Source organism: Lemur catta, chromosome 1 (assembly GCF_020740605.2).
Source record: "Lemur catta isolate mLemCat1 chromosome 1, mLemCat1.pri, whole genome shotgun sequence".
NCBI classification, from domain to species: Eukaryota; Metazoa; Chordata; class Mammalia; order Primates; family Lemuridae; genus Lemur; species Lemur catta.
In genome coordinates this window covers 65976846-66000783 of record NC_059128.1, presented here as the reverse complement: position 1 = coordinate 66000783, position 23938 = coordinate 65976846, and the positions used below count along the sequence as shown (strand labels likewise).

The 23938-nt window shown below is 52.5% G+C and overlaps 2 protein-coding genes across 4 annotated transcripts; both read left to right on the top strand.

Moving 5' to 3' along the window:
* The first annotated feature begins 4593 nt into the window (after positions 1-4593).
* Positions 4594-9727, top strand: LRP10 (LDL receptor related protein 10). The gene is made up of 7 exons (XM_045525937.1): positions 4594-4676; positions 5079-5123; positions 5646-5781; positions 6741-6931; positions 7053-8070; positions 8366-8495; positions 8617-9727. Exons 1-7 carry the CDS (start codon positions 4643-4645, stop codon positions 9202-9204), a joined length of 2142 nt encoding a protein of 713 aa, XP_045381893.1. The 5' UTR covers positions 4594-4642; the 3' UTR covers positions 9205-9727.
* Positions 9728-9818: 91 nt separating this feature from the next.
* On the top strand, positions 9819-19305 carry REM2 (RRAD and GEM like GTPase 2). 3 transcript variants are annotated; one of them, XM_045525971.1, is made up of 7 exons: positions 9819-12138; positions 12473-12559; positions 13735-14326; positions 15606-15944; positions 16487-16560; positions 17687-17894; positions 18271-19305. In XM_045525971.1, the coding sequence occupies exons 3-7, from the start codon at positions 14224-14226 to the stop codon at positions 18564-18566; spliced, it is 1020 nt and encodes a 339-aa protein (XP_045381927.1). In that variant the 5' UTR covers positions 9819-12138; positions 12473-12559; positions 13735-14223; the 3' UTR covers positions 18567-19305. The 3 variants fall into 3 exon arrangements, with proteins under 3 accessions (XP_045381927.1, XP_045381936.1, XP_045381916.1); XM_045525980.1 differs by having other exon boundaries at positions 15603-15944; positions 17687-17849; XM_045525960.1 differs by having other exon boundaries at positions 15603-15944.
* Positions 19306-23938: the final 4633 nt, after the last annotated feature.

Here is a 23938-nt window from a genome sequence, read left to right as displayed (position 1 = left end):
TTCTATTTTTGTCTTTGTTGTCATTGTTTTTAGAGACAGGGTCTCCCTATGTTGCCAGGCTGGACTCCTACTCCTGGGCTCAAGCAATCTTCCTGCCTCAGCCTCCCGAGTAGCTGGGCCTAATTTCCCTTTACACAAACAACAGTTAAGCCATCTATCCTTTTTGTAAGTTAGTTGTCTGTAACCTAGCTGTAGGATTTTGCATTTTTATCTCTTCTCTCATTGTAAATAGATCAGATCCATTGTTTAGGTTGTCAAGACCTTTTGATTCCTTATTTTGTCTTGTAGCTTTTGATTCCAATTTATGTCATCTTAAAATCTAATTAACTCACCTTCTACATCTTCAGATAATTAATTTTTTATATGTTTACTGGGACTCTCCAGATTGACATCAATTTTGATGTGTGCACTATGAATACATACTTCAGCCTGAGACTACTGGTTGTACTAATATACAGCCCATATTTTCCTATTGGCTTAAATTCAGATAGTCTATGTTTATGATACTGCCAAAGTAATACTCCCCAAAAAAGAGAATGCTTTTAGAATGATGTGTCTAGTTCCTGGTGAACTATGCCAGGTACTAATGATGAGTGATGATCACCTCTATGGGTCAGGATCTGATGAAGAAAAGAAAATAGTCTATGCCAGATAGTTCAATAGAAAAAATTTAACAAAAGAACAAAGTCACAAATATGATGAAATTGCTGAAAACCAAAAGGGAGATGGTGAGGGAGCCCAGAGATTAGCAACAGCAGGAAGCTGAAGGAATAAAGCGGGGAGGTAGTGTCACCAGAGCCTCAAGGCCAGGCTGGCTACCTAATGGGAGCTAGAATCACAGAAGATGCACAACTCCTGCTGTAGACAAAGCTGCCCTGGGGGGATAGGGCGTACCCTGGGTTCTCCTTCTGCACTTCTGCAGTCTCCCACTAGTGCCTCCTGCTAGCTGAACCGAGCCCAAAGTCACTTCGCAAGGGAACCTGGGAATGTAGTTTGCAGGAAGGGGCAAGACAATAAATCTGAGAGTAGACAGGTGAATGACTAGCATCTATTCTAGCAATTATCCAGGTGTTAAAGTCTTTGCTCTGAAGCTTCTAGAATCTACCATGTTTAACACCAAGGACTCTGATCCAGACAACTTGACTCAAGTCTTGGCTCTGACACACTAGTAGTTTGATCTGAGCAAGTTGTCCAAACTATCTATGACTCAGTTTCCTCAATTAAAAAATGAGGACAAAAATAACACCTACTTCCTAGAGGTGTGGTGAGGATTAAATGAGATAATATATATGAAGTGCTTAGAACAGTGCCTAGCATACAGTGAATACTCTACAAAAGCTAGATATTATCATTTAAAAACTAAACATCTGCTTTTTTTCCATGACTTCCACTATTTTTCATAATTCCTCAAAAATTTCCAAGAATATTTCCACATTCACATTCCCAAAGGTACTTGATGGTCTAGGATGTGATTTATATGGGCCTGGACACTTAAACTTTCTAAACTAATTAAAACTTAAACTCATTATAAATATCTAGGTCCTCTTTAATTTCTTTCTCATCTTTTTTTGGCTTGAATTCGCTCTGAAATATTAACTCCCAGTGTTTGCCACAGTGCCTTGCACTTAGAAGGCACTCAAATATTTATAGAATGAAAGTTTGTTCTACCCTGGTGCCATTTCTTCTGATGATGATGATTGCTTCCAACAGCACAGGTCTTGGTTTTATTTTTTGCAAATTTCGGTTTATTCAGCACCCCAAACCATGGGTTCATTTCCCCACAACTCTTCCCATCTCACCACCACCTCTCCTGCTTCCTTTCCAAATTTCCTACTTCCCCACGTGCCCACTCCCACAGGTATGCCCCAGAGTTGTCTGGCATTTTTAATCTATGTATCTGACCTCCCTTTCCAACTAGACTGTAAGCTCCTTGAAGCTAAAATTAAGTCTTAAGAGTTCCAGGCATCCACCAAATACCCAGCACTAAGAACATAGCTGGCACTCAGCTAAAACCTCCATGACTATTTTTAGGACCTAAGCATTTTCAATTTCCCCAATCTCTTTATCCTGCTTCCTTCTGTGCCTTCCTCCCACCTTCAAGGTTCTATCTGATCCTCTCATTAATCCATAAGGGTTGCAGTAGGGAGCATAGAGAGAGTTAGGGCATGGGACAAAGGACTAAGTGGAAGAAGGGCCTTTTTTTTTTTTGAGACAGAGTCTCGCTCTGTTGCCCGGGCTAGAGTACCGGGGCGTCAGCCTAGCTCACAGCAACCTCAAACTCCTGGGCTTAAGCCATCCTCCTGCCTCAGCCTCCCGAGTAGCTGGGACTACAGGCATGTGCCACCATGCCCAGCTAATTTTTTTTCTATATACATTTTTAGCTGTCCAGGTCATTTCTTTCTATTTTTAGTAGAGATGGGGGTCTCGCTCTTGCTCAGGCTGGTCTCCAACTCCTGACCTCGAGCGATCCTCCCACCTTGGCCTCCCAGAGTGCTAGGATTACAGGCGTGAGCCACCCCGCCCAGCCAAGAAGGGCCTTTTTATCGCCAACTCTATGGCTTCAGGCCCAGCTTGAGGCCCTATAGCAATAAATGTCACCAACAGAAAACTGTTTTGTACCAGCTGTAGAAAGGAGAGAGTAATAAGGATCAGAATGTGTGCTTTGTTAGAGCCAGTTGCCTGGGTTCAAACCACAGCTTCACTCTGTATAGTCATTCCAATCCCAATCTGCAGGATATTAGTTCCAGGGCCCCCACAGATTCCAAAATCCGGGTGCTCAAGCCCCTTATATAAAATGGTGTTGTATTTGCATATAACCTATGCACATCTTCCCATATATTTTAAATCATCTCTAGGTTATAAAACCTAACAGTGTAAATGCTATGTAAATAGTCGTCATTATACTGTATCGTTTAGGGGATAATGACAAGGAAAAGAAGTCTGTACATCTTCAGTACAGACACAATTTCCAGCCACGCTCCCCCTAATATTTTTGAACTGTGATTGATTAAATCCATGGATGCAGAACTTGCAGATACAGAGCACCTGCTGTACTAGATCTTGGGCAAAATACTCTGTGCCTACATTTCCTTATCTGTAAAATGGGAGGAGTAACAATAGTATCTACTTCACAGGGTCGTTGAGAGGATTAAATGACCAATACTTGTAAAATATTAACTAAAGTATTTAGTATTTACTAAAGTACTTACTAAATATTTGGTAAAGTGCTTACTTAGATCTGTGCCTGAAGTGTGGAAAAAGCTCAAAAAGTGTTTGCTAGTAGTTGTTATTGCTTATTAATATTAGCTATCAGTGCCACAGGAAATCAGTAACCCCAAGCTCACATAAATTAGAACTGATAATAATAGTTGCCACCAGATATGAAGCGCTTCTTATAGGCAATGTTCGTAGTGCTCAACTTGTATTATTTCCCTAAATATTTGCGACAACCTTAAGGAGTTGCACTATCATAAACCGCATTTTATAATTGAGAAGTACAGAGAAGTTAAGGAATTTTCTCAAGGTCACATAGCCTGCAAGTGGAAAAGGTCTATTTATTCATTTATTTACCATTTATTGAGTTCTTACTGTGCCTCAGCAGGAGACAAGCCCTGTGGGTACAAAGGTAAACAGTCAAGGCCCCAGCCTACCGGAAGTTTCAGCTTCCAGAAGGGGCGGGCGGGGTCGGGAATGACGAATAAACAAATAGTTCCCATACCGAGTGGTAATTGCTATGATAAAGGCTCGCTACAGAAAGGGGTACCAGATCTCAAGACTCTGGGACAAGAAAAGTACCGAGAGCTTAAGGGTCCAAAGGAAAGACATGACAGCTATGGAATAAGCAGATGTCATTTGACAAACGTTACAAACGTGTCCTGTAACAACAAACGTGTTACACCCGAAGGACTAAACAAAGCAGAGTTAAAAGTGGAAGCCGAAGCTGCACGTCAAGCGCCCGTCTGACAAGTCCCGGCAGCACCGGAAAGGGGTTAAGGCGAGCGGGTGGGCGGGTCCCGTGCGGTGACTGACAGGGGTGGGACCAGGCTCGTCACCCGCCCTCTCCCTCCGCCCCGGCTCCTCCAACCCCTGGGCGGGCGGGGGTACGGCCTGGGCAAGGGCCGGGGCGCTGGGCCGAGTCGCCTCTTCCCCTCCCCCGCTCCCCGGCCGCGTTCCGCCGGCTGGTCGCGCTGGAGAAGTTGAGCGGCGCGGGAGCCGGCCCTGGGGGCTGACAGTCTGCAAAGTTTGGCCCGAAGAGGAAGTGGCCTCAAGCCCCGGCAGGTGGCGGCCAGGCCCGGACAGGGGCGCGTGCGGCCTGCGGGCTGGCTGTAGGCGAGGTTGCGCCCCAGCACCCGGCCCCAAGCCGAGTCCCGGGGCTTCGGGAGCCGAGCCCGGGGGAGAGAGCGCGGCGGCGGCGGCGGGAGAAAACAACTCTGAAGTTGGCGAGAGGCACCGCCCCTACTCCCGGGCCGCCGCCGCCTCCCCGCCCCCAGCCCTGGCATCCGGAGCACGGGTCGAGCCCGGGCCATGCAGCCCCCTAGGGGAGGCGGCACCGGCGAGCCTGGATGACCGCGGCGCCGCTGCCTCCCCACTGGGTAGACGACAGAAGCTCCGGGACTCTTTCTGCACCTCAGGACGGCCCAGGATGCTGCCGGCCATCCTCCTTCTCCTCCTCCTTGGTAAGAACCGAGATGAGACTACCCACCGGCACCGGTACCCCGCCCCCGGGGCTGTCACCAGGCCCTGCCGCTCTGACTGCCTGCTTTGCGACCCTTCACTCCACCGTGTCTGCCCTTGCCCCGCAGCCCCTGCCGCCACACCCGGCGCTGCCTGCCCCAGCCCCCGGGGAAGTCTCCGGCTGCTCCGCTCGGCCCTCGTCCTCCCTCCAGCTTCCCCAGATCACCCTGCTGCCGGACCTTCCTCGGAGGTTACACACCGCAGCCTTCTCCCCAACCCCCCTCCACCCCCTCGTCCTATAAACTGCCCGGAAGTCCCAGATGGCTTCGTTTCCTCCTTGAGTTCAGGTGAAGAAAACTCCTAAGGGTGACTCACTGTCTTGCCCTTTCTTGCTCTTCCTCTAGGAGGCGCTCTGGCACATCCAGACCGGATCATTTTCCCAAATCCTGGTGAGTAGAGGGAAGCCCTGGGGCTCTGCAGCCTTGGGAATAAGGGGGCACTCAAGAGGACTCTTACTTCCCTGAATTCCATGGGACCTACCATAGTTTTAGAGTGGAAATCATCCATCCTTTATTTCACAGGTGGGGAAATGGGGGCTAAGTGTGGACCCTCACCTGGTAGCTGCTATGTGCTATTTTGTTTTTTCTTGGAATAGCCATGCTTGGTCTCCCTACCCAGAATGTAGTCTGCTTGAAGGTAGAGACAGTATTTCCTGCTCCCCCTGGCCCAGTGGCTGACACAAAGCAGACCTCAGAATTGTTTGTGGTATTAATAGTTAAGGAGAAGTTATGAAGAGTGTGGAGAGGAATAGAGGGGCCAGAAGGCTGTAATTCTGGGGGAGGATGTGTATGTGTGTGTGGAGGGTAGGTACTCTGCTCCTTCTTGAAGAGCCCAGGCCCTTGGAGGCCTCAAGTCTGGGGTGGGTGGGATGCTAAGGTGCTCTATACCAGTGTCCCTACCTTCCTCGCCAGCTTGTGAGGACCCCCCAGCAGTGCTATTGGAAGTGCAGGGTACCTTGCAGAGGCCCCTGGGCAGAGACAGCCGCAGCTCCCCTGCCAACTGCACCTGGCTCATCCTGGGCAACAAGGAGCAGACGGTAACAGTCAGGTGAGAAGCAGAGCGAGACGCCATTCCTCTCCCCTGCCCTTCCCCCTCCACTGTGGAAAAGTCTTCAGGGATCACTTCCCCATGGAATTTCCATCCTTGTCAACAGGGAAGAGGAGAATTTGATTTGACCTAGCCTGCCCTAAAAGCTTGACTTGTTCTGGGCCAGACATGGTGAATTGGAGCTGGGCTGGGGTGGACATCTAGCTTGGGTCCTGGGCATCTCCAAAGGACAGTGGTCCCTCTAGAAACACTCCTGGGCTCACCTAGGACTGTTTTGAGGAGTCCTTCAATCCACTGCATGTCCCTGCCTGGGATTCACAACTATTCTTTAATCAGCTTAGAACATTCCTCAGCCTCCCCAGATCTTTTAACATTCCAAGTCTCCCCAAGCTTTCTGCCTTGGATCATGGGATTGGGGTCCATGTTAAGTACCTGGCTATTTGCCTCACACAGTTTACTTCCTGTGAATTTACCCAGAGACGCGTAGGTGGAGAGAGAGGACAATCTGGGGAGGGGCTGTTAGGGCAGAGGGATCAGAATGCCAAGGGGAACCCAGGTCTCACCACCTGGCACTGTGGGGGGTGTGAGTTCTGGTTAATTGAACTGTATGGTAATCTCGCCAGTTACCCCTGGTACCATACTTGGGTGACAGTGCTGCAGCAAATGGAAAGCAAGAAATCTGGTCTTAATTCAGTCCCTGAACACAAGTCAGGTTTTCCAAAGGGCTCTAGGATATATCTTCTGGTCCTATGGTACCACTGGCCTATGTTAGGACTATCCCCACTGACTATGTTGCCTACAAAAAAATTTGGTTAACTGAGTTTTCATTTAGCTATTTAGATCATGGATAAGCAGATGTTTGTGCTTCTTGGGACAGAGGGGGTTTGGTGGCACTTGGGGAGGGGAAAGCCAGTGGTGGTCAAGAACATCTCCTATCCTGCGCTCCTCTACTTCTGTAGGTTCCAGAAGCTGCACCTGGCCTGTGGCTCAGAGCGCTTAATCCTGCGCTCCCCTCTCCAGCCACTGATCTCTCTGTGTGAGGCACCTGCCAGCCCTCTGCAGCTACCTGGGGGCAATGTCACCATCACCTACAGCTATGCTGGGGCCAGAGCACCCATGGGCCAGGGCTTCCTGCTCTCCTACAGCCAAGGTAGGCTAGACAGGGGTGGGTGTCTGAGGGGCCATTAGAGGAGGTGGTGGAAGCCCAGGGAGCAGAGGAGGATCCTGAGGGCCCTGGTGCTTCACAGCCCCTCTCCATGCTGCCTCTGCAGATTGGCTGATGTGCCTGCAGAATGAGTTCCAGTGCCTGAACCACCGCTGTGTACCTGCTACCCAGCGTTGTGATGGGATTGATGCCTGTGGCGACGGCTCTGATGAAGCAGGTTGCAGCTCAGACCCCTTCCCTGGGCTGACCCCAGGCCCTGTCCGTACCCTGCCCTGCAATCACACCTTAGAGGACTTCTATGGGGTGTTCTCCTCCCCCGGATACTCACACCTGGTTTCAGTCTCCCACCCCCAGTCCTGCCACTGGCTGCTGGACCCCCACGATGGCCGGCGGCTGGCAGTGCGTTTCACAGCCCTGGACTTGGGCTATGGAGATGCAGTGCATGTGTATGATGGCCCTGGGCCCCATGAGGCCTCCCGGTTGCTGCGTAGTCTCACCCACTTCAGCAATGGCAAGGCCGTCACTGTAGAGACGCTGTCTGGCCAGGCTGTTGTGGCCTACCGCACAGTTGCTTGGAGCAGTGGTCGGGGCTTCAATGCCACCTACCATGTACAGGGCTACTGCTTGCCTTGGGACCGACCCTGCGGCTTAGGCTCTGGCCTAGGGGCTGGCGAAGGCCTAGGTGAGCGCTGCTACAGTGAGGCACAGCGCTGCGATGGCTCATGGGACTGTGCTGATGGCACAGATGAGGAGAACTGCCCCAGCTGCCCACCTGGACACTTCCCCTGCGGGGCTGCTGGCACCCCCGGTGCCACAGCCTGCTACCTGCCTGCCGACCGCTGCAACTACCAGACTTTCTGTGCTGATGGAGCCGATGAGAGACGCTGCCGGCACTGCCAGCCTGGCAACTTCCGATGCCGGGATGAGAAGTGTGTGTACGAGACGTGGGTGTGTGATGGGCAGCCAGACTGTGCGGACGGCAGCGATGAGTGGGACTGCTCCTATGCCCTGCCCCGCAAGGTCATTACAGCTGCAGTCATTGGCAGCCTGGTGTGCGGGCTGCTGCTGGTCATCGCCCTGGGCTGCACCTGCAAGCTCTATGCCATTCGCACCCAGGAGTACAGGTCAGTGGGAAGTGAGGACTGAGGTGGAGACGGCCTGTGCGGCCACAGGGGACCGTGAGGGTGCCCACCTTGGGGAGGGGTTCCTGTGACCAGCTTGTTGAATGGCTCCTGGAAGGACAGGTCTAGATCCTGTAGGCAGTCTCAAGGAAGAAGGGACCTCAGATGACCTTTGGGAAAGCCATGGCGTAGCTCTAGCTGCCCTGGCCTGAGTGTGGAGGGAGGAGGCCTGTCCGGGCCGAGGTGGTCTGCTCTGGCTGGGAACTACCAGTGACTGAGCAGCCCTCATTCCTTCTAGCATCTTTGCCCCCCTCTCCCGGATGGAGGCCGAGATTGTACACCAGCAGGCACCCCCCTCCTATGGGCAGCTTATTGCCCAGGGTGCCATCCCGCCTGTGGAAGACTTCCCTACAGAGAACCCTAATGATGTAAGTGACTCCCCCCAACCTTAGCAGCTCCTGTCCCAGACCTTCCATAGCCCCTCACTGGACCCTCCTTCATTCAGCCTTCTGCCCCTCTGACTCTGGTGTCTGCCTCCTTCCCTTGCAGAACTCAGTGCTGGGCAACCTGCGTTCTCTGCTGCAGATCCTGCGCCAGGACATGACTCCAGGAGGTGCCTCAGGTGCTCGCCGCCGCCAGCGGGGCCGCCTGGTGCGCCGCCTGGTGCGCCGCCTCCGCCGCTGGGGCCTGCTTCCCAGGACCAACGCCTCAGCTCGGGCCTCTGAGACTAGACCCCAGGTCACCCCTTCTGCTGCTCCCCTTGAGGCCCTAGATGGCAGCACAGGTGCAGCCCGTGAGGGCGGGGCAGTGGGTGGGCAGGATGGGGAGCAGGCACCTCCACTGCCTGTCAAAGCCCCCCTGCCATCTGCCAGCACATCTCCAGCCCTCCCTGCTGTCCCCGAGGCCCCAGGGCCACTGCCCTCACTGCCCCTCGAGCCATCGCTGTTGTCTGGAGTGGTGCAGGCCCTGCGAGGCCGCCTCCTGCCCAGCCTGGGGCCCTCAGGGCCAGCCCGGACCCCACCTGGACCCCACACAGCAGTCCCGGCCCCAGAGGATGAGGATGATGTGCTGCTAGTGCCATTGGCTGAGCCAGGGGTCTGGGTGGTTGAGGCAGAGGATGAGCCACTGCTTGCCTGAGGGGACCTGGTTCCCCTGGGGGCTCTAGTCACAGCCCTTTAGAATGTGGCTCAGCTTCTCCACCGCTTTCTTCCCTGTCCCTTGGTCTGAGGAGACTCGGTAGGCCTCCCATTGACCCTGTGTAGCTGCTGTAAAGCTAGGTGTCCCTCAGGTAGGGAGAGGCTTACAGAGTCCCCTCTGTGCACAGCAGAGACCACAGATCCTCCACCGCCACCCTCTGCCCATACCACCACCATTCGAGTGGTGGTTTTTAAAAAGTAAAGTTCTTAAAGGATCACAGGCCTGGACACTCCAACCTTGCCAAACCCCCACCCAAAAGTGGCCTTAAGCACCAGGATGCCCATTGGCTAGAGACCCTCCAGCCCTCAAGGGGAGGATTTGGGCAGGACCTGAGGTTTTGCCGACCCACAATCCCTCCTACAGGGCCTGGCTCACAAAAGAGTGAAACAAATGCTTTTGTCCCATAGCTAGGCCATTGCCCAGGAAGTAGAGGTCAAAAATAAAGGAATCGTAAATTTTAAAATTTTGTGAGTTAGCTGTGAGCCTGAGCCCTGCTTCTCTCCACCCTTCTCAGCTTACGCTCACCTCATCTTGCTCCTGGTGGAGGCCTTTGCTCAGCACTCCGCCTCCTGCCCTCTTCCTATTCATCCTCCCACCACCCCACTGTTGATCCTTATACCACTCGGAAGGTAAGAAAATTCTGGGAACCCTAAGGACCAACCCTCTCCACCTGCACTCACCGGCTGGGGCCCGGCTCTACAGTGGCTGACACGAGGGGGAACACCAAGCCCCTTTACTGGCTGCCAGGCTGGAGTGCAGAGAAGCCAGCCGGCCCCTGCAGCGGGGAAGGTTCCCATTTATGGAGCACAGATCACAGGAGCAGACTGTCCCTGGTGGAACACAGCCGTGACTCCCTGCCCTCCACCCTCCACCCCACCAGGCACTTAATAGTCTGTCTTATGCAGGACAGATGGACTCTCAGCCGGGATGCTGCAGAGCAGGCAAAGATGAGTGGAGGGAGCCATCACAAACACTCAGGGTGTGACGGTGCTGACACCAGCGTCACCAGATCTAAGAGGTCTTCATGGAAGAGGGCCCAAAGTGGATTCTAAAGAATGCTGTCAGCAGTTGGGGTAGAGCTGTGAATTCTAGGCAGAGTGAGAGTCCACAGGACAAGCAAACTGGAGACATGAGGGCTAGGGCTGTAGGCTGGACCTTGGACCTCCTGAGAAGAGGTGGTGGGAGCACGGGCAGTGGCCAGAGCCGAAGAGCTAGGCAGGGTGATGGAGGATGGAAAGATCTGGGAGAAATGTTAGAACCCTGCCTTTGTGAGCAAGGTGACAGAAGCTGCCCCGGAGTTTGAAAGGAAAACAGAGGCAAAGGCTACAGAAGGAGCCTGTGGGGGTGGGAGTGATGCCTGGGGAGCAAAGCTGAGGCGTCCCTAACAGAGCCAGGCCCCAGGGAAGCCGATGTCCCCTCAGGCTGCTTCCTCCCTGGCCCAGCCTATCCCCACTGCTCTGGTGGAGGTTGATCACACTCTCCACATCCTCAAGCCTAGCACTGTTGCTGGTTTTCCTCTCCCCCAGTGAGCAGGAGCCTGGGGAAGGAGGAAAGAAGGGGTGTGGGCGATGTGCAGTCCTGGGACCCTGGCATCTTGGCTCAGGGAAGACCTGGGCTCCTTTCACCACAGACCCTTCCCAGAGATCGGGAAAGGTGCTTCAGAGAACCTTGTATACCATCCTCCCTTTGGGCCCTCCCTCCTAAGTGCAAACAGTCCCTGGGTGCGCTCGGCGTCAGGCCCAGTGAAAACAGTGAAGCAGCGAGTGTTGTCTCCCCCCTGCCCCTGCCCACCTTGCTAGTTTCTTCCCCTATATTCACCTCAAAGACCCTAAGCCTGATATCTTCAGCCCTTGTCCTGTTCCAGACTTACTCCCTCCTGTGGGGTATTTTCAGCTTGAAAGTGGACAAAGGTTTAAGGTAAAAGAATGTTCCTCATGGTGGAATGCTTCAGAAAGCTGGAGGGAGGCCTGTGCTTATAGATTAGTGGGCCTGAAAGAAGTTTCTGCAGGTGCTGGATGTGTGCTCTATGAGGTGCAAGCAGTAATAGTAATTTGTCAGCTACAGTGAAGCCCCAGGTCGGCAGGGAGAGGAACATCAGAGAGGTACAGGCAGTATGGGGGACTAAGCGGGTTCTGCCCAAGTGAGGGCGCTAGGGAGCAGTCACTCAAGTTTATTTTCACCAGGGCTCAAGGAAAAACAAATGAGACAATTTACAATTCTGTCAAGATAGATACCACTATCGAGGTGCCCAGTCTCGGATGTGGGACCCACATCAAGGCCCTTAGTGGGGATGAGGTGTTCTCAGCATGAGATGGGGACCAGGCTGTTAATCAGAGTCTGAGATAATGGAAGATACCAGAATTCAGTCCTCGGGGCAAAATTCTGGGCCTGAACCAAGCTCCAAGCCCTGCTGGGAGGGGAGAGGCTGTGGGAGCCTCAAGGTGGCATCTGCTGAGTGCCAGACTATCACCTGTAGTTAACCCACACCAAAGCCACGCCAGGGCAGGCATTGTAAGTCCCATTTCACAAGTTCAGGAGGAGCTTCAGAGAAATTATGAGACTGGCTCAGTCTCCACTGAGTGGCAGATTTAGACCTGGCTTGGTTTGCTTCCAAATCTTTCCCTTGTCCCATTATTCCACAGGACCTCCCATTCCTGAGGGAGCCTGGACATGTTCCAGACATGTCCAGCAGAAGACTGTTTCCAGCTTCCGTTTCCTAACGGGATGAGGGGGAGGTTGTTCATGGTGAAACTCAGCCTGCTCGTGTGGCTGGATTGGGAGCAGGCAGAAGTCACAAGTCACAAGAGAGAATTGTTGCTGGGGTCTGCAGCCCCTCACTCTTATCTGGGATCGTAGAAGAATCCAGCCACCTAAGTGAGTTTTCCAGATACATGAAGTTCACTCATTTACAGTTTAAACCTTAAAAAAAAAAAAAAAAAAAAAAAGCCTTCATTTTGGAAGGAGATCAATCTAAAATGATTACACTCTTCTTCAGCATATCTGCAATATAAAATTTTCTGAATAGCTGAGGATCATTCATAGAAACCAATGGCTTCTCTGCGGCAGTGTCTTCAGAAGCTGTAACAGTGGGGGCAGGGGAGCACTTTGCTTTTATGCTAAATAACCTTAGACCCCAGTTTAAAACATTTATGACTGCTTTATGTTGTTTGTTTATTTTTTGTTTTGGTTGTGCCTCCCTTGCTACCAGGCTGTCGAGTCACTTGCTGCTCTAAATGTGCTTCTAATCTACAGTACAGGAATGCACATGAACACAGTAAAATGGTGAAAAGTAAGGGTAAGTAGGCCACGGTTGAGGACTGGAGAGTCTATCCAATGAGTAAAGCACATGAGTGTGTTAGCTGCTAAGGAGTCCTTTCTGTTCCCTCCAGACCCTGCACTGTTGCCCTGTAGTTCACCTCCAGATATGTGAAGTGTCACTGCACAGTATTCCCAAAATTACTATTTGCCTCTTCCATTGGAAGAGTCCACTGAGGATTGCAATAGAAACTGTTCCCAATAATAGGAGACAGTTGGAACATTTAAGAGAGGGAAATCAGCACAGTGTAGAAATGAAAGCAATCCTTGGCACTGAAAAGATATGGGTGGGTGACATTCGTGGTGTTCCCATTTTTCAGCTGCATGATTGCTTTGGGGACAGGCCCCCCACCCACCACTGTGAGCCATAGGGTCATGAAGATGAAAGGAGATCATGCAGGGCAGTGCTTGGCACAGCACCTGGCAAAAATGGGGCAAAGAAAGGAAATCGGAATGTGTTTGGATGCTTGAGGGTGTCAGGAAGGAGGGGTACAAGAGCAGGAACCAGAGAGGAAGGGAACTGGACAGAAAAGGAACAGTAAAGGAGATGCTCCATCTGGGCTTCCTGCAAAGAGGCAGACATCATCCATTGTGCATGTTCCTTGGGTAGCCCAGAAGGCCTGGCAGCTGCCACAAAGAGCACTGCCGGGAGGTGGGGAGGGGGACGGCCGGCACTCCCCACCCCTCACTTAAGATTGGGAACTTCTTTTTTTTTTTTAGAGTCGGGGTGTCACTGTGCTCAGCCTGGTGTGGAACCCCTGAGCTGCAGCTATCCTCCGGCCTTAGCCTCCCAGAAAGCTAGGATTACAGGCATGAGCCACAGTGCCCGGCCAAAATCGGGAACTTCTTTGAGATGGCTGGCCTTGTCTCTCCCTTTTGCCCTGGTCTAATTAACACTGGCTGGGGGGCCTGGAGGGACAGAGAGAAGGTGAAGGAGTCCCCCCAATGGTTTGCACCCACCTGAACCTAATGGTGAAATGAAGCTGCCCACACAAAGCAGCCGTATCTCCTTCCTAGGAGCCCCCAGCTGCGTAGGGGCTGGGAAATGGGTACTTGGGTACTCAGCCCAGAAGAGACAGGGTGGAGGAGATGGTGGCAGGGTGGCCATCCCCGTGTCCCCTCATCTCTTTTGGCCTGTTTCTCTTTGTCTTTCAGATCAGCTTTTAGTCTTTCTGCCTCACCCCTCTTTTTAGCCACTGAGCACCCGCTCTGGGCTAGACACTGGACTAGGTGGCTAGAAATACAGACACAAATAATGCAGAGTCCTGGCTCCTGGAGAGACTTCAGCTCCCCTAGGTCCCTGCCTCCTGCCACCCTCAGCGCCCTTACCCATTGACACCCACTCAACCCGTCAGTTCTGGCCCTCTGACTTTGTTCTGTCATGCCTTAACCAGGCTCCGTGTATGTGTGCTCCCAGAGGGAAGCGACACAAAGGAAAGGGGGGCAGAAAGGAGGGAATCCCGCTGACATCACTGCTCATTAGCATGTGTGACCTCATCAGGGGGTGGGACAATTTCCCCAGGTGTCTGGGGGGGAGGGCATTCGTGTGTGGGGGGGCGGTATTTAAAGGAAAAAGCTGACAGTGCTGCTGAGTGAGGGAGCGGGTGCTGCGAGCCGCCGGGCTGCACAGGCACACGCACACCGATGCACACGGACCCTGACACCGACATGGACACGGACACAGAAACCACAGCACTCTGCCCCTCTGGCAGCCACCGGGCCTCCCCCCCAGGGACACCCACACCAGGTGAGGGCTAACCTGAGCAGGTTTGGGCTGAAAACCATGGGGGTGGGAGCTGAGGCTTTGATGGGAGGTCTGAACTAGGGGTTGAAAGAGCTTGAACCCAATCAGCAAGCGGGGAGGAGCAAGTCAGGAAGTGGAGAAGACCCCTCCTCGCATAAGGACTGGGGCTGGGTTAGGGGTGGAGGGGGAGAAGAGCTGCCTAAGTGCCCCCTCCCCCATCACTCCCAGGGGGTTGCTAGAGAAAGTGCACACGGCCCCTAGATCAGCCTCATTCCCAAGAGGCCGGGACAGGCCAGAGGGAAGGGGAGAAGGAAAGGGGCAGCCTACAAACCTGGGAATCCCGGGCAGGGGGCTACCCTCAGGACCTGTTGTAAGGGTTTCTTCTGGCTCCGGGAGGCCCTGGCTGCCAGCCGAGTATTGATCCCGGGCTATTTCCAGCCTCTCTCCATCCCCCTTTGTTGTGTCTGTTGTCCTCCTCCGGTTACCCTGACCTGTGCACTGTCACTCTCCCTTTCGCTCAGCTCACACAGGCACACTCTCTCTCTCTGCCTCTACCTCTCGGAGAACACAATATCCTCTCCCACTCACGGGGACTGCCAGGGATGCAGGATTCTCACACACAACCATGCACGGGGGGATGCTCACCTGCAGGGCCCCAGGAAACGGCAGCCCCTCTCACACACACACACCCCCCACCGCAGAGACCGGACACAGTCATCCCAGAGAGGAAGAGCCCTATCCTTTTGCTAGGAACAACCTCCCCACAAAGTTTCTGACTCTGCCAGTACCTACCTACTCCTCAGAAGCTGGGCAGCAGCTTCAGTTTCTTATCCCCTCTGCCCCTCCTCGGTGTGGGGAGTACCAGTGCAGGAAGCTATAGGAGGCAGGGCCTCTTGGTAGGAGGGGCAGCCTCCCCTCACCCCACAGGGCCAGAGGTCTAGTCTGGGGGTGTGCCTGTGTGTCCGTGTAAACCGTGAGTGGGTATGTGAGCCTGTGTACAGGTGCCTCCCCCACAGGGGGCATGTTTTGAAACAGGTTGTGGCTGGGACCACACTGGAAATGCCATCCTGTCAGCTCCACGGAGGCTCACCAGTTCAGGCTTCTGGGGAGTCTAGTGTAAGAGGCCATGCCAAAGAAGATTCTGAATTTCTTTAGGGTCCTACTCATAGATTGGGTGTGGCTGGGCCTCTGAAGCCGGAGCAGCCTGGATTGAGCCCTCTGCAGATGGCTGGACATACCCCACTCACAGCCTCCTTTTGTTTGCTCCCCGCCCTCCCAGAAGCAGATGCCACACTGCCGAAGAAAACAGAGAAACTGTTGGCAGGGTTCGATCGGGGTGGGCCACCCTCTGCCCCGGGGGCCCCCAGACGAAGAGGCAGTATGCCTGTCCCTTACAAGCACCAGCTTCTTCGGGCCCAGGCTGTAGATGAACTTGACTGGCCGCCTCAGGCTTCATCCTCTGGCTCCTCTGACTCCTTGGGCTCAGGGGAGGCAGCCGCTGCCCAAAACGATGGCATCTTCAAGGTCATGCTGGTTGGGGAGAGCGGCGTGGGCAAGAGCACTCTAGCAGGCACTTTCGGCGGTCTCCAGGGAGACAGTGCTCATGAGCCAGAGAACCCAGGTATTTGAGGGAGGTCTGTGTGGGTCGAGAGGGCTCTGAGGTCCTAGTCAGGGATGGAAGTGCTCATGACACGAGCAGCCTCTGCCAGTGCGGTGGCTCACGCCTGTAATCCTAGCACTCTGGGAGGCTGAGGAGGGAGGAATGCCTGAGCTCAGGAGTTTAAGACCAGCCTGAACAAGGGAAAGACCCCGTCTCTACAAAGAATAGAAATATTAGCTGGGTGTGTGGTGTGCGCCTGTAGTCCCAGCTGCTTGGGAGGGTGGGGCAGGAGGATCGCCTGAGCCCAGGAGTTGGGAGGTTGCAGTGAGCTATGATGATGCCACTGCACTCTACCCATGGCGACAGAGACTGTCTCAAAAAAAAGGACAGCCCCTAAAGGACAGAAGCGAAGAGAAGCTTCTCCAGTGCTTTCTGTTAAAGCCTCTCTGGAGGCGGATGAGGGTTCTGTGGTGCTGAGATTTGAGGTGTTGCTGGTTACCAGGTCTCACAAGTGTTGGGGAACCTCCTAATGGGCTTTATTCCCTCTCCCTATTTCCCAACAGAGGACACCTATGAGAGACGCATCATGGTGGATAAGGAGGAAGTGACTCTAGTTGTTTATGACATCTGGGAACAGGTGAGAATTAAGATGTAGCTGCAAGCAAGTGATGAAGCTGAGAGAACTGGGGAAGGGCAAAGTCTGATTGGAGGCTGGTGGAACTGCAAGCCCCGGTTTCAAAATGTATTAGAACCTGTTCTTTCATTTGTACCATCGCAGAGAGCAAGGGCCCACAGCAATGTGGGTACCACAGCCTGCGGCCATAAGAGCCACAGTCTTTCCAAGATCTTCTGACCCAGAGGAAACTTAGGATCTGAATTTGACAAATCCTGCAGCTGCAAGCCAGGCTGGACACCCTGAAATTGACCCTATCCATAAATTTTTCAGCCTAGAAGAGTCTGATGTGACAGGACCAAAACTCAGGGCTCTGGAATATCAGGGAAGTGGGGAAAAAAAGTGAGGACTTCTGAATATTTGGACATAAAAGTTACTATGTAGCACCAAGTGGCCAAATTACATACACTTTTATAGCATTCATTTTTTAATCAAGAACTTAAGCATGAAAAAGTAGGATGGCTACCCTAGTCTAGGAGCCTATGTCCCCAGTCCCCCCAGGTGGGGCTCACATCACTAACTTCTCCCTCCTCCACAAACATGTGCTGGGTATGGAGATTCTGGGCTGGGCGCAGTGGCTCACACCTGTAATCCCAGCACTTTGGGAGGCCGAGGTGGGAGGATTGTTTTGAGGCCAGCAGTTTGAGACCAGCCTGGACAACATAGCAGGATCCCTGCCTCTACAAAAAAGAAAAAAAAAATTAGCTGGGCTTTGTGGTGCACCTGTAGTCCCAGCTATTTGGGAGGCTAATGCAGGAGGATAGCTTAAGTCCAGGAGTTCGAGTGAGCCTTAATCACATCAGTGCACTCTAGCCTGGGCAAAAGAGTAAGACCCTGTCTCAAAAAAAAAAAAGTATGAAGATTCTGCCATTAACTAGCTCTGCTATCCTAAGCAGGTGCCTTCCTTCTCCCTCACAGCCCTCATCTTTGTGGTGTAGATACTGGACACGATCTGCCAGTACGTACCTACTCCTCAGAAGCTGGGCAGCAGCTTCAGCTTCTTACCCGCTCTGCCCCTCCTGGGTGTGGGGAGGCACCCCTCCTGTACCTCCAGCCCTAACATTCCACGACTCTCTCTGCCTATCTGCAGGGGGATGCTGGAGGGTGGCTGCGGGACCACTGCCTTCAGACCGGAGACGCCTTTCTCATCGTCTTCTCAGTCACTGACCGCCGAAGCTTCTCCAAAGTTCCAGAGACCCTACTTCGGCTCCGGGCTGGGAGGCCGCACCACGACCTACCTGTCATCCTCGTTGGTAACAAGAGTGACCTGGCCCGTTCCCGGGAGGTATCACTGGAGGGTGTGTATTCTGAACCAATTCCATACTGGCAATCTCAGAGGAAAGCTCTCCCTTCCAGGTCACCTCTTCTCCCTAAGGCCTTTTTACCCTCACACACTATACTCATTTGCATTTAGCCCCAGGCTAACCCTCAATTGCCCCACTCCCAGGACCCCGAGAATCTCTTCTCTTCACTCCCCCTCACCTCTCCTCAAGGCCCCTTTCTCCCTTTCCTTCTCATCTCTACCGACCCACCCTGTGATCTCAGCCTTGATCTCTGTTTCGAGATTCACTAGTCCCAGTCCCTTTCCACCGCCCGCCCGGCACCTCCCCAGGCCCACCCTCTCCCCGGGCCCAGTGCGGCCCAGTGGGCGCCTGAGCCGGTGCCTTCCTGCAGAGGGCCGCCACCTGGCCGGGACGCTGAGCTGCAAGCACATCGAGACGTCGGCAGCGCTGCACCACAACACGCGGGAGCTCTTCGAGGGCGCCGTGCGCCAGATCCGGCTGCGGCGGGGCCGGAGCCGCGCAGGAGGCCACCGGCAGGAGCGGGGCAGCCCCGAGGGCCCCGTGCCGTCCGCGCGCCGCGAGAGCCTCACCAAGAAAGCCAAGCGCTTCCTCGCCAACCTGGTGCCGCGCAACGCCAAGTTCTTCAAGCAGCGCTCCAGGTCATGTCACGACCTCTCAGTGCTCTGAGCCGCGGTCGCCATGGCCACTGCGGTCGCCATGGTCACCGCGCCCTTCGCTCGCCCCCTTGCCCCGCCCTGTCCCATCCGGCTTCCTTGATCGAGGCCGTCTAGGAAACCAAAAACTCCCAGGATGCCCCGGTGTGGCCGCGGGGGCGGGCCCGGACTGGTGGGCAGTGTCCTCCCGACGCCTCCGGGCCCCGCGGCGCCCAGGCGGCGAGGGCGCAGACTTTGCAGGCGGAGCGGGTTCTGGCGGGTCAGGAAGAAAAATAGTTCTGCAGGGTATTTTGCTTTTTATTAATCCGCGCTTGGCTACCTGTCCTGCAAAGAGATCCTAAAAGCGAGAATTGGAAAAGTGTTTTGTAGACTTCTTGGTGGAGTTTACCTCCGTTGTACGCCGCGTGAATATGCCTCACCTTTAAGAGATTCTTAAAGGTAAAGTCGTGGAGAGACTTTGCAGAAAACGTTCTGGCTTTTATCTGCCACTCTTGTCCACTTTGCCTTTAAGGAGTTCTTAAAGGCAAGTACTGGAAGCGCTGTTCTTGAGATTTGATTCTGTGACTTACCATTGCGGGACGGCACTTCCCCTTTAAGGTTATTAAAGGTAAGGTGTGGACAGACTTTCTGCGCTCAGATGCCGGCAAATGCCGGCCTGAAGAGCTGAAAGGTGGCAACCGCCTTTGCCCAGGGCCCAGGAGACACCAGCAAGGGGCCACCTCTTCCCTTTTCAATAAAGAATTTTTCTACTGCATCTGTTCACTTTGACTGTTCTCTGAGCCCCCGGGGAAGGGATGGCTGTCGATGGAAACTGCTGTTACATACTGGAAAACTCAGGCCCAGAGGAGCTAGGAACCTAATTGTCTAAGGCTCTGGAACTGACTTGGTCCTGAGGTAGTCCATGTAAAAGGACCACTGGCCCTTACAGATCATCAGGTCCACTTCGTGCATTTGATGATGAGAAAACGGTCTGGAGAGGAACAGGAAGCTGCTAGAAGTAATCTATAACTTACACAGTGGGACCAAGTCTTCAGACTCTGGGCCCCATCTCCTTACCTGGCCCTATCCTGCAGGAAACAGGCTGAGGCTACATTTAACTCCCAGAGCTATTCAACTTTGACTTGGGCTGGTTCAAGATGGAGCCTGTATGCACCAGGGAGGCACATCAGCCGGGGCATGATGGGGTCTGCCTGCATCTTCTCTGGCAGGGCCCCACAGCCCCAGCTGTCACCTGCAAAGCCCGTGTGAGTACTGAAGCTGTCACTGCCTCCCCTGGGGACGCCCACGCCTGCTGCTGCCTGAGCCATGAGCCTGAACAAAGGGAGCAGAGGCAGCAGCTCCCATCACCCCTAGACATACAGTACAGCTACCTGAGCACCTGAGGGCCAGGCCTCCACCCTCCCCCCCACAGCCTTCCAGAACTTGGTGGAAAGCGGAATGAGATGTCTCCTGAGTCCTTGTGGCTGGGCAGGACTCAAGGGGGACCAGCTCAGCACAAGTGGTTATGACAAGATGAATAATGCCACTATCCTTAGGGCTTCATACACTTTATCTGTTAATTCTTTAAAGACTATATAAACTGTTACTATTTTACAGTAGAAGAATCAGAGTATAAGTAATTTGCCTGAGGTCACCCAGTAAGCAACAGTGCTGGGATTCCACTCACGTCTGCTTGATAATGGTGATTTTATCCAGCTTTGCATCTGAGGCTCTGCTTCCCCCTAAAAAGGATAGGGGGAAGAGGAAGAGGGACAGCAGAAGACATGCAGGGACACAACGAGCAGGCCCATGTGCAGTGGCTATGGTGAAAGGTCCAGAGAAATTACATGGTTATAGTGGAGTAAGCAAGTTCTAAACTCTGGGGACCATGAACAGAGGCAGTTCAAAATTTAAAATGCAGGAAAACACATTAGGCCCATTAAGGGACCAGATGGTTCTACAGTTGGGTTGAAACCTCAGGGACATGAAGAGGAGGGATAAGAGATGAGCATGAAAAAGAGAGTTTGGATCTCCACTGCAAAGGACCTTAAATGCCAGGCAAAGGAGTTTGAGCCCAATTCTGTAGGCAATGAGAGTCACTGAAGGTCTCTGCATGTGGAAGTGACATAATTAGGATGGTCTTTGGGAAAAGGAAGCCGCGAGAGATGTGCATGGGTTGGAGGAACAGAGGCAAGGCCTGAGGAGCTGAGTTTAGGGGCCAGTAACAGTATTTCATATAGAGGGTAAACCATCCTGAGGGGATGGCAGTGGGAAAGGAGAGGAGGCAGGGACTTGAGGGTCAGAATCAATGGGCCTTGGCCACCAAGTGTATGGTTATAAAGAGACAGAAGAGTTGCAGGTGGAAGGAGGATGGTGAGGAACCAGGAATTAGAGAGCAGAAGAGATGGGGGAGGGGGTAAGTGAGCTCCATTTTGGAGATACCAAGTTTGAGACACTAAAAGAACATCCACAGAGTTTCAGCAGCTCCCTGGACAGCTGAGTCCAAAATCGGGAACAAGTTGTGGCAAGAGACAGATATGAGAACAATGCCATGAAGACAGTAATGAGAGCCAGGAGAAAGGGTAAGATGCAGGGCTGGCTTTATGGATGAGATATCTCTTGAGTCCTTGCGGGTATGTATGCCCTTACCATCCCCTGCAGTCACACAGGGCCCCATGCTTTAGTCTAAAGCTCTGCTGTCGCTGTCTTGAAATTCTTTGAACAAGGAGCCCTGCGGTTTCATTTTGCATGGGGACCCACAAATTATACTAAGGAGGAGGGTGCAGTACAGGCTGGGATCCTTAGCCCCAGACCACAGAAGGGGTCTGTGATTCTTGTGAAACGGTATATACAGTTTGATGTGTTTGTAGTCATGCATTTGCCTGAGAATAGGATTCATGAATTTAATCAGATTCACAAAAGTATCTGTGACCCAACAAATTACAAACCATTGATGGTACTGGTTGCCTCTGGGAAGGGGAACTACATGGATAGAAGACAGGGATGGGAGGTTTACTTTTCACTGTATACCGTTTTTCTACATTTTGAATTTTTAACTATGTCATATATTATCTGTTCAAAAACTAAATAAAATAATTTAAAACAAAATGTCAGGGTTCCAGAGAAAGAAGAGGGGCCTAGGAGAGTCCTGCAGATAGACAGATGAAGAAGATGGAGAAGCTGCCACCAAAGATGTACTGGAAGAACTAGGATTGAGCATGTTGTGGCTACTACAGGGAGGAGGGAGGGTTTCTATTTAATAGAAATAGAGTATCACCAATGGTTAAATGTGGCCACAGAGGGAGGATGAGGAACAAGAAAGGCCCAGTGCCTTTCACGTGGCAGAAGCTTAATGTATGTATATGCTGAAGATGATGACGGCAGGACCTCCCCTATGAGGAGAGCCACACACCACAAGCCTCCCTTCCCCCAGATCAGCCAGTCCCATCAGTAGGACCCATCTGTGTGTTCCCTCCAGACGCCTACAGGGAAGAACTCAGAACAGACGGATGCTGAAGCCAGGCTCCTGCCAGACTTGGAAGAGGTGGGGTCTTCTCTGAGAGCCAGGTCATCCTTCTCCCTCCCTCTAATCAAGGCAAAGTGGAGCTGTTGGTTGATCTGAGCTGGAGGGAGAGGTCAGCAAAGGGCCCTGGGGCCTGAGGTAAGGTCCCCTGTCCTCATGCTCCTTTTGACCACTGCAGTTTTGTCTTGGGGTCTGTATGCCCTTACCAGCCCCTGCTACCCTCAATCCCCTTTGCCCACAATGCCCCTCATTGGCCCAGAGCATAGACTGTGTGCTCTCCCTGAGGGCCAGAGGAGAGAGCAGTCCTGCGTCTGGGAAGGTATCCTCCTCTCTGGGCCTCTGCCTGCAGTTTGGCCTTTAGGTCCTGCTGCATCTAACCCTCTCTAGAGAGAGACTGGAGCAGGGGCTCTCCTCTTCTGAAAGGCTGCCAGACTCCTGAGTGGAAGTCCTCTGGGTTAAAGCCTTACACCCAGGAAGGCCACACACACACACACACACCTTTTTACTCATCTAACGTTTCAATCTACATTAATCTAAGTAAATTTTTCATGGACATTTTAATCTTTCATCCACAAATGCTTGAAGACATTTTGTTCCCCTCAAGTACTAAACATCTGCAATATGCCAAACATCTGGACCCCGTGGGGAAAACAAATACATATACCCTTGCCCCCCAAGTAGCTTACAGTTAAGCTGGGGAGACATCACAAAGTGGTGACAGTGCTAAAACAGGCAAAATAGCAGAAAACTATACCATATTCTATCTAACTGGGGGCTACATCACATGCTCTAGGAATTCTGAAAGGAAGAAGCAATAAATTTGGAAGACATATTTTAGAATCTGGGCCTTGAAGACTATGTAGGATGTAGATAGATAGGGGAAAGAAGGAAAAACATTCCTTGTGGTGTAACTACATGGGCAAAAGCACAAAGGAGAGGTAGGCAGCCCGCCATGTGCGGATGTGAGGAAAAGACCCTCCCTATACAGAAGGCAATAAAATTTGGGTGGATGATACAGCCAAGTTATCAAGGGGCCCAAACAAGAGCATCCTGCTTCTCAGTCCTTTATCATCTTGGTGGCTCTCTCAAGGTCCCTGTTCATCTATTTGAATGTTGATGTCAAGCTTCCACAGCTTGGTGGCCTTATAAACTCAAGATGTGAGTGGAAATTCAGTGACATCTTGGAAATTTTTCATTTTAGCACTGAGGATGTGTTCCCTGGATGGGAGCGGGGCGGTGGGGGGGTGTGTCTGTGGATGAAGTCACTCTTAACCTCTCTGCTTTTTTGAACCTCAGCTATGCTATCCCAACTCTAAAATGAAAATAATAAGAATACCCACCTCGTAGGATAGTCATGAGGACTAAATAAAGGACAAAAGGCAAACGGCAAAGATCTTTGTAATTTGTCAAGTGTTATACAGATAAGCAGTGGCAGTAGTTTTTTTCAACCTATGCCCTGGCCCCTTATTTAGGTGCCCAAGCAGCTTGCTAAACTCTCAAAGCACAGCACCACTCTGGAGATACAAATCTAAGTTGTGGGCCAGGTGCAGTGGCTCACGCCTATAATCCTAGCACTCTGGGAGGCCAAGGCGGGAGGATCATTTGAGCTCAGGAGTTCAAGACCAGCCTAAGCAAGAGGAGACCCCGTCTCTATGAAAAATAGAAAGAAGTTAGCTGGACAACTAAAAATATATAGAAAAAATTAGCCAGGCATGGTGGCACATGCCTGTAGTCCCAGCTACTCGGGAGGCTGAGGCAGAAGGATTGCTTGAGCCCAGGCTTTTGAGGTTGCCGTGAGCTAGGCTGACACCATGGCACTCTAGCCAGGGCAATAGAGTGAGACTCTGTCTCAAAAAAAAAAAAAAAAAAATCTAAGTTGCGAT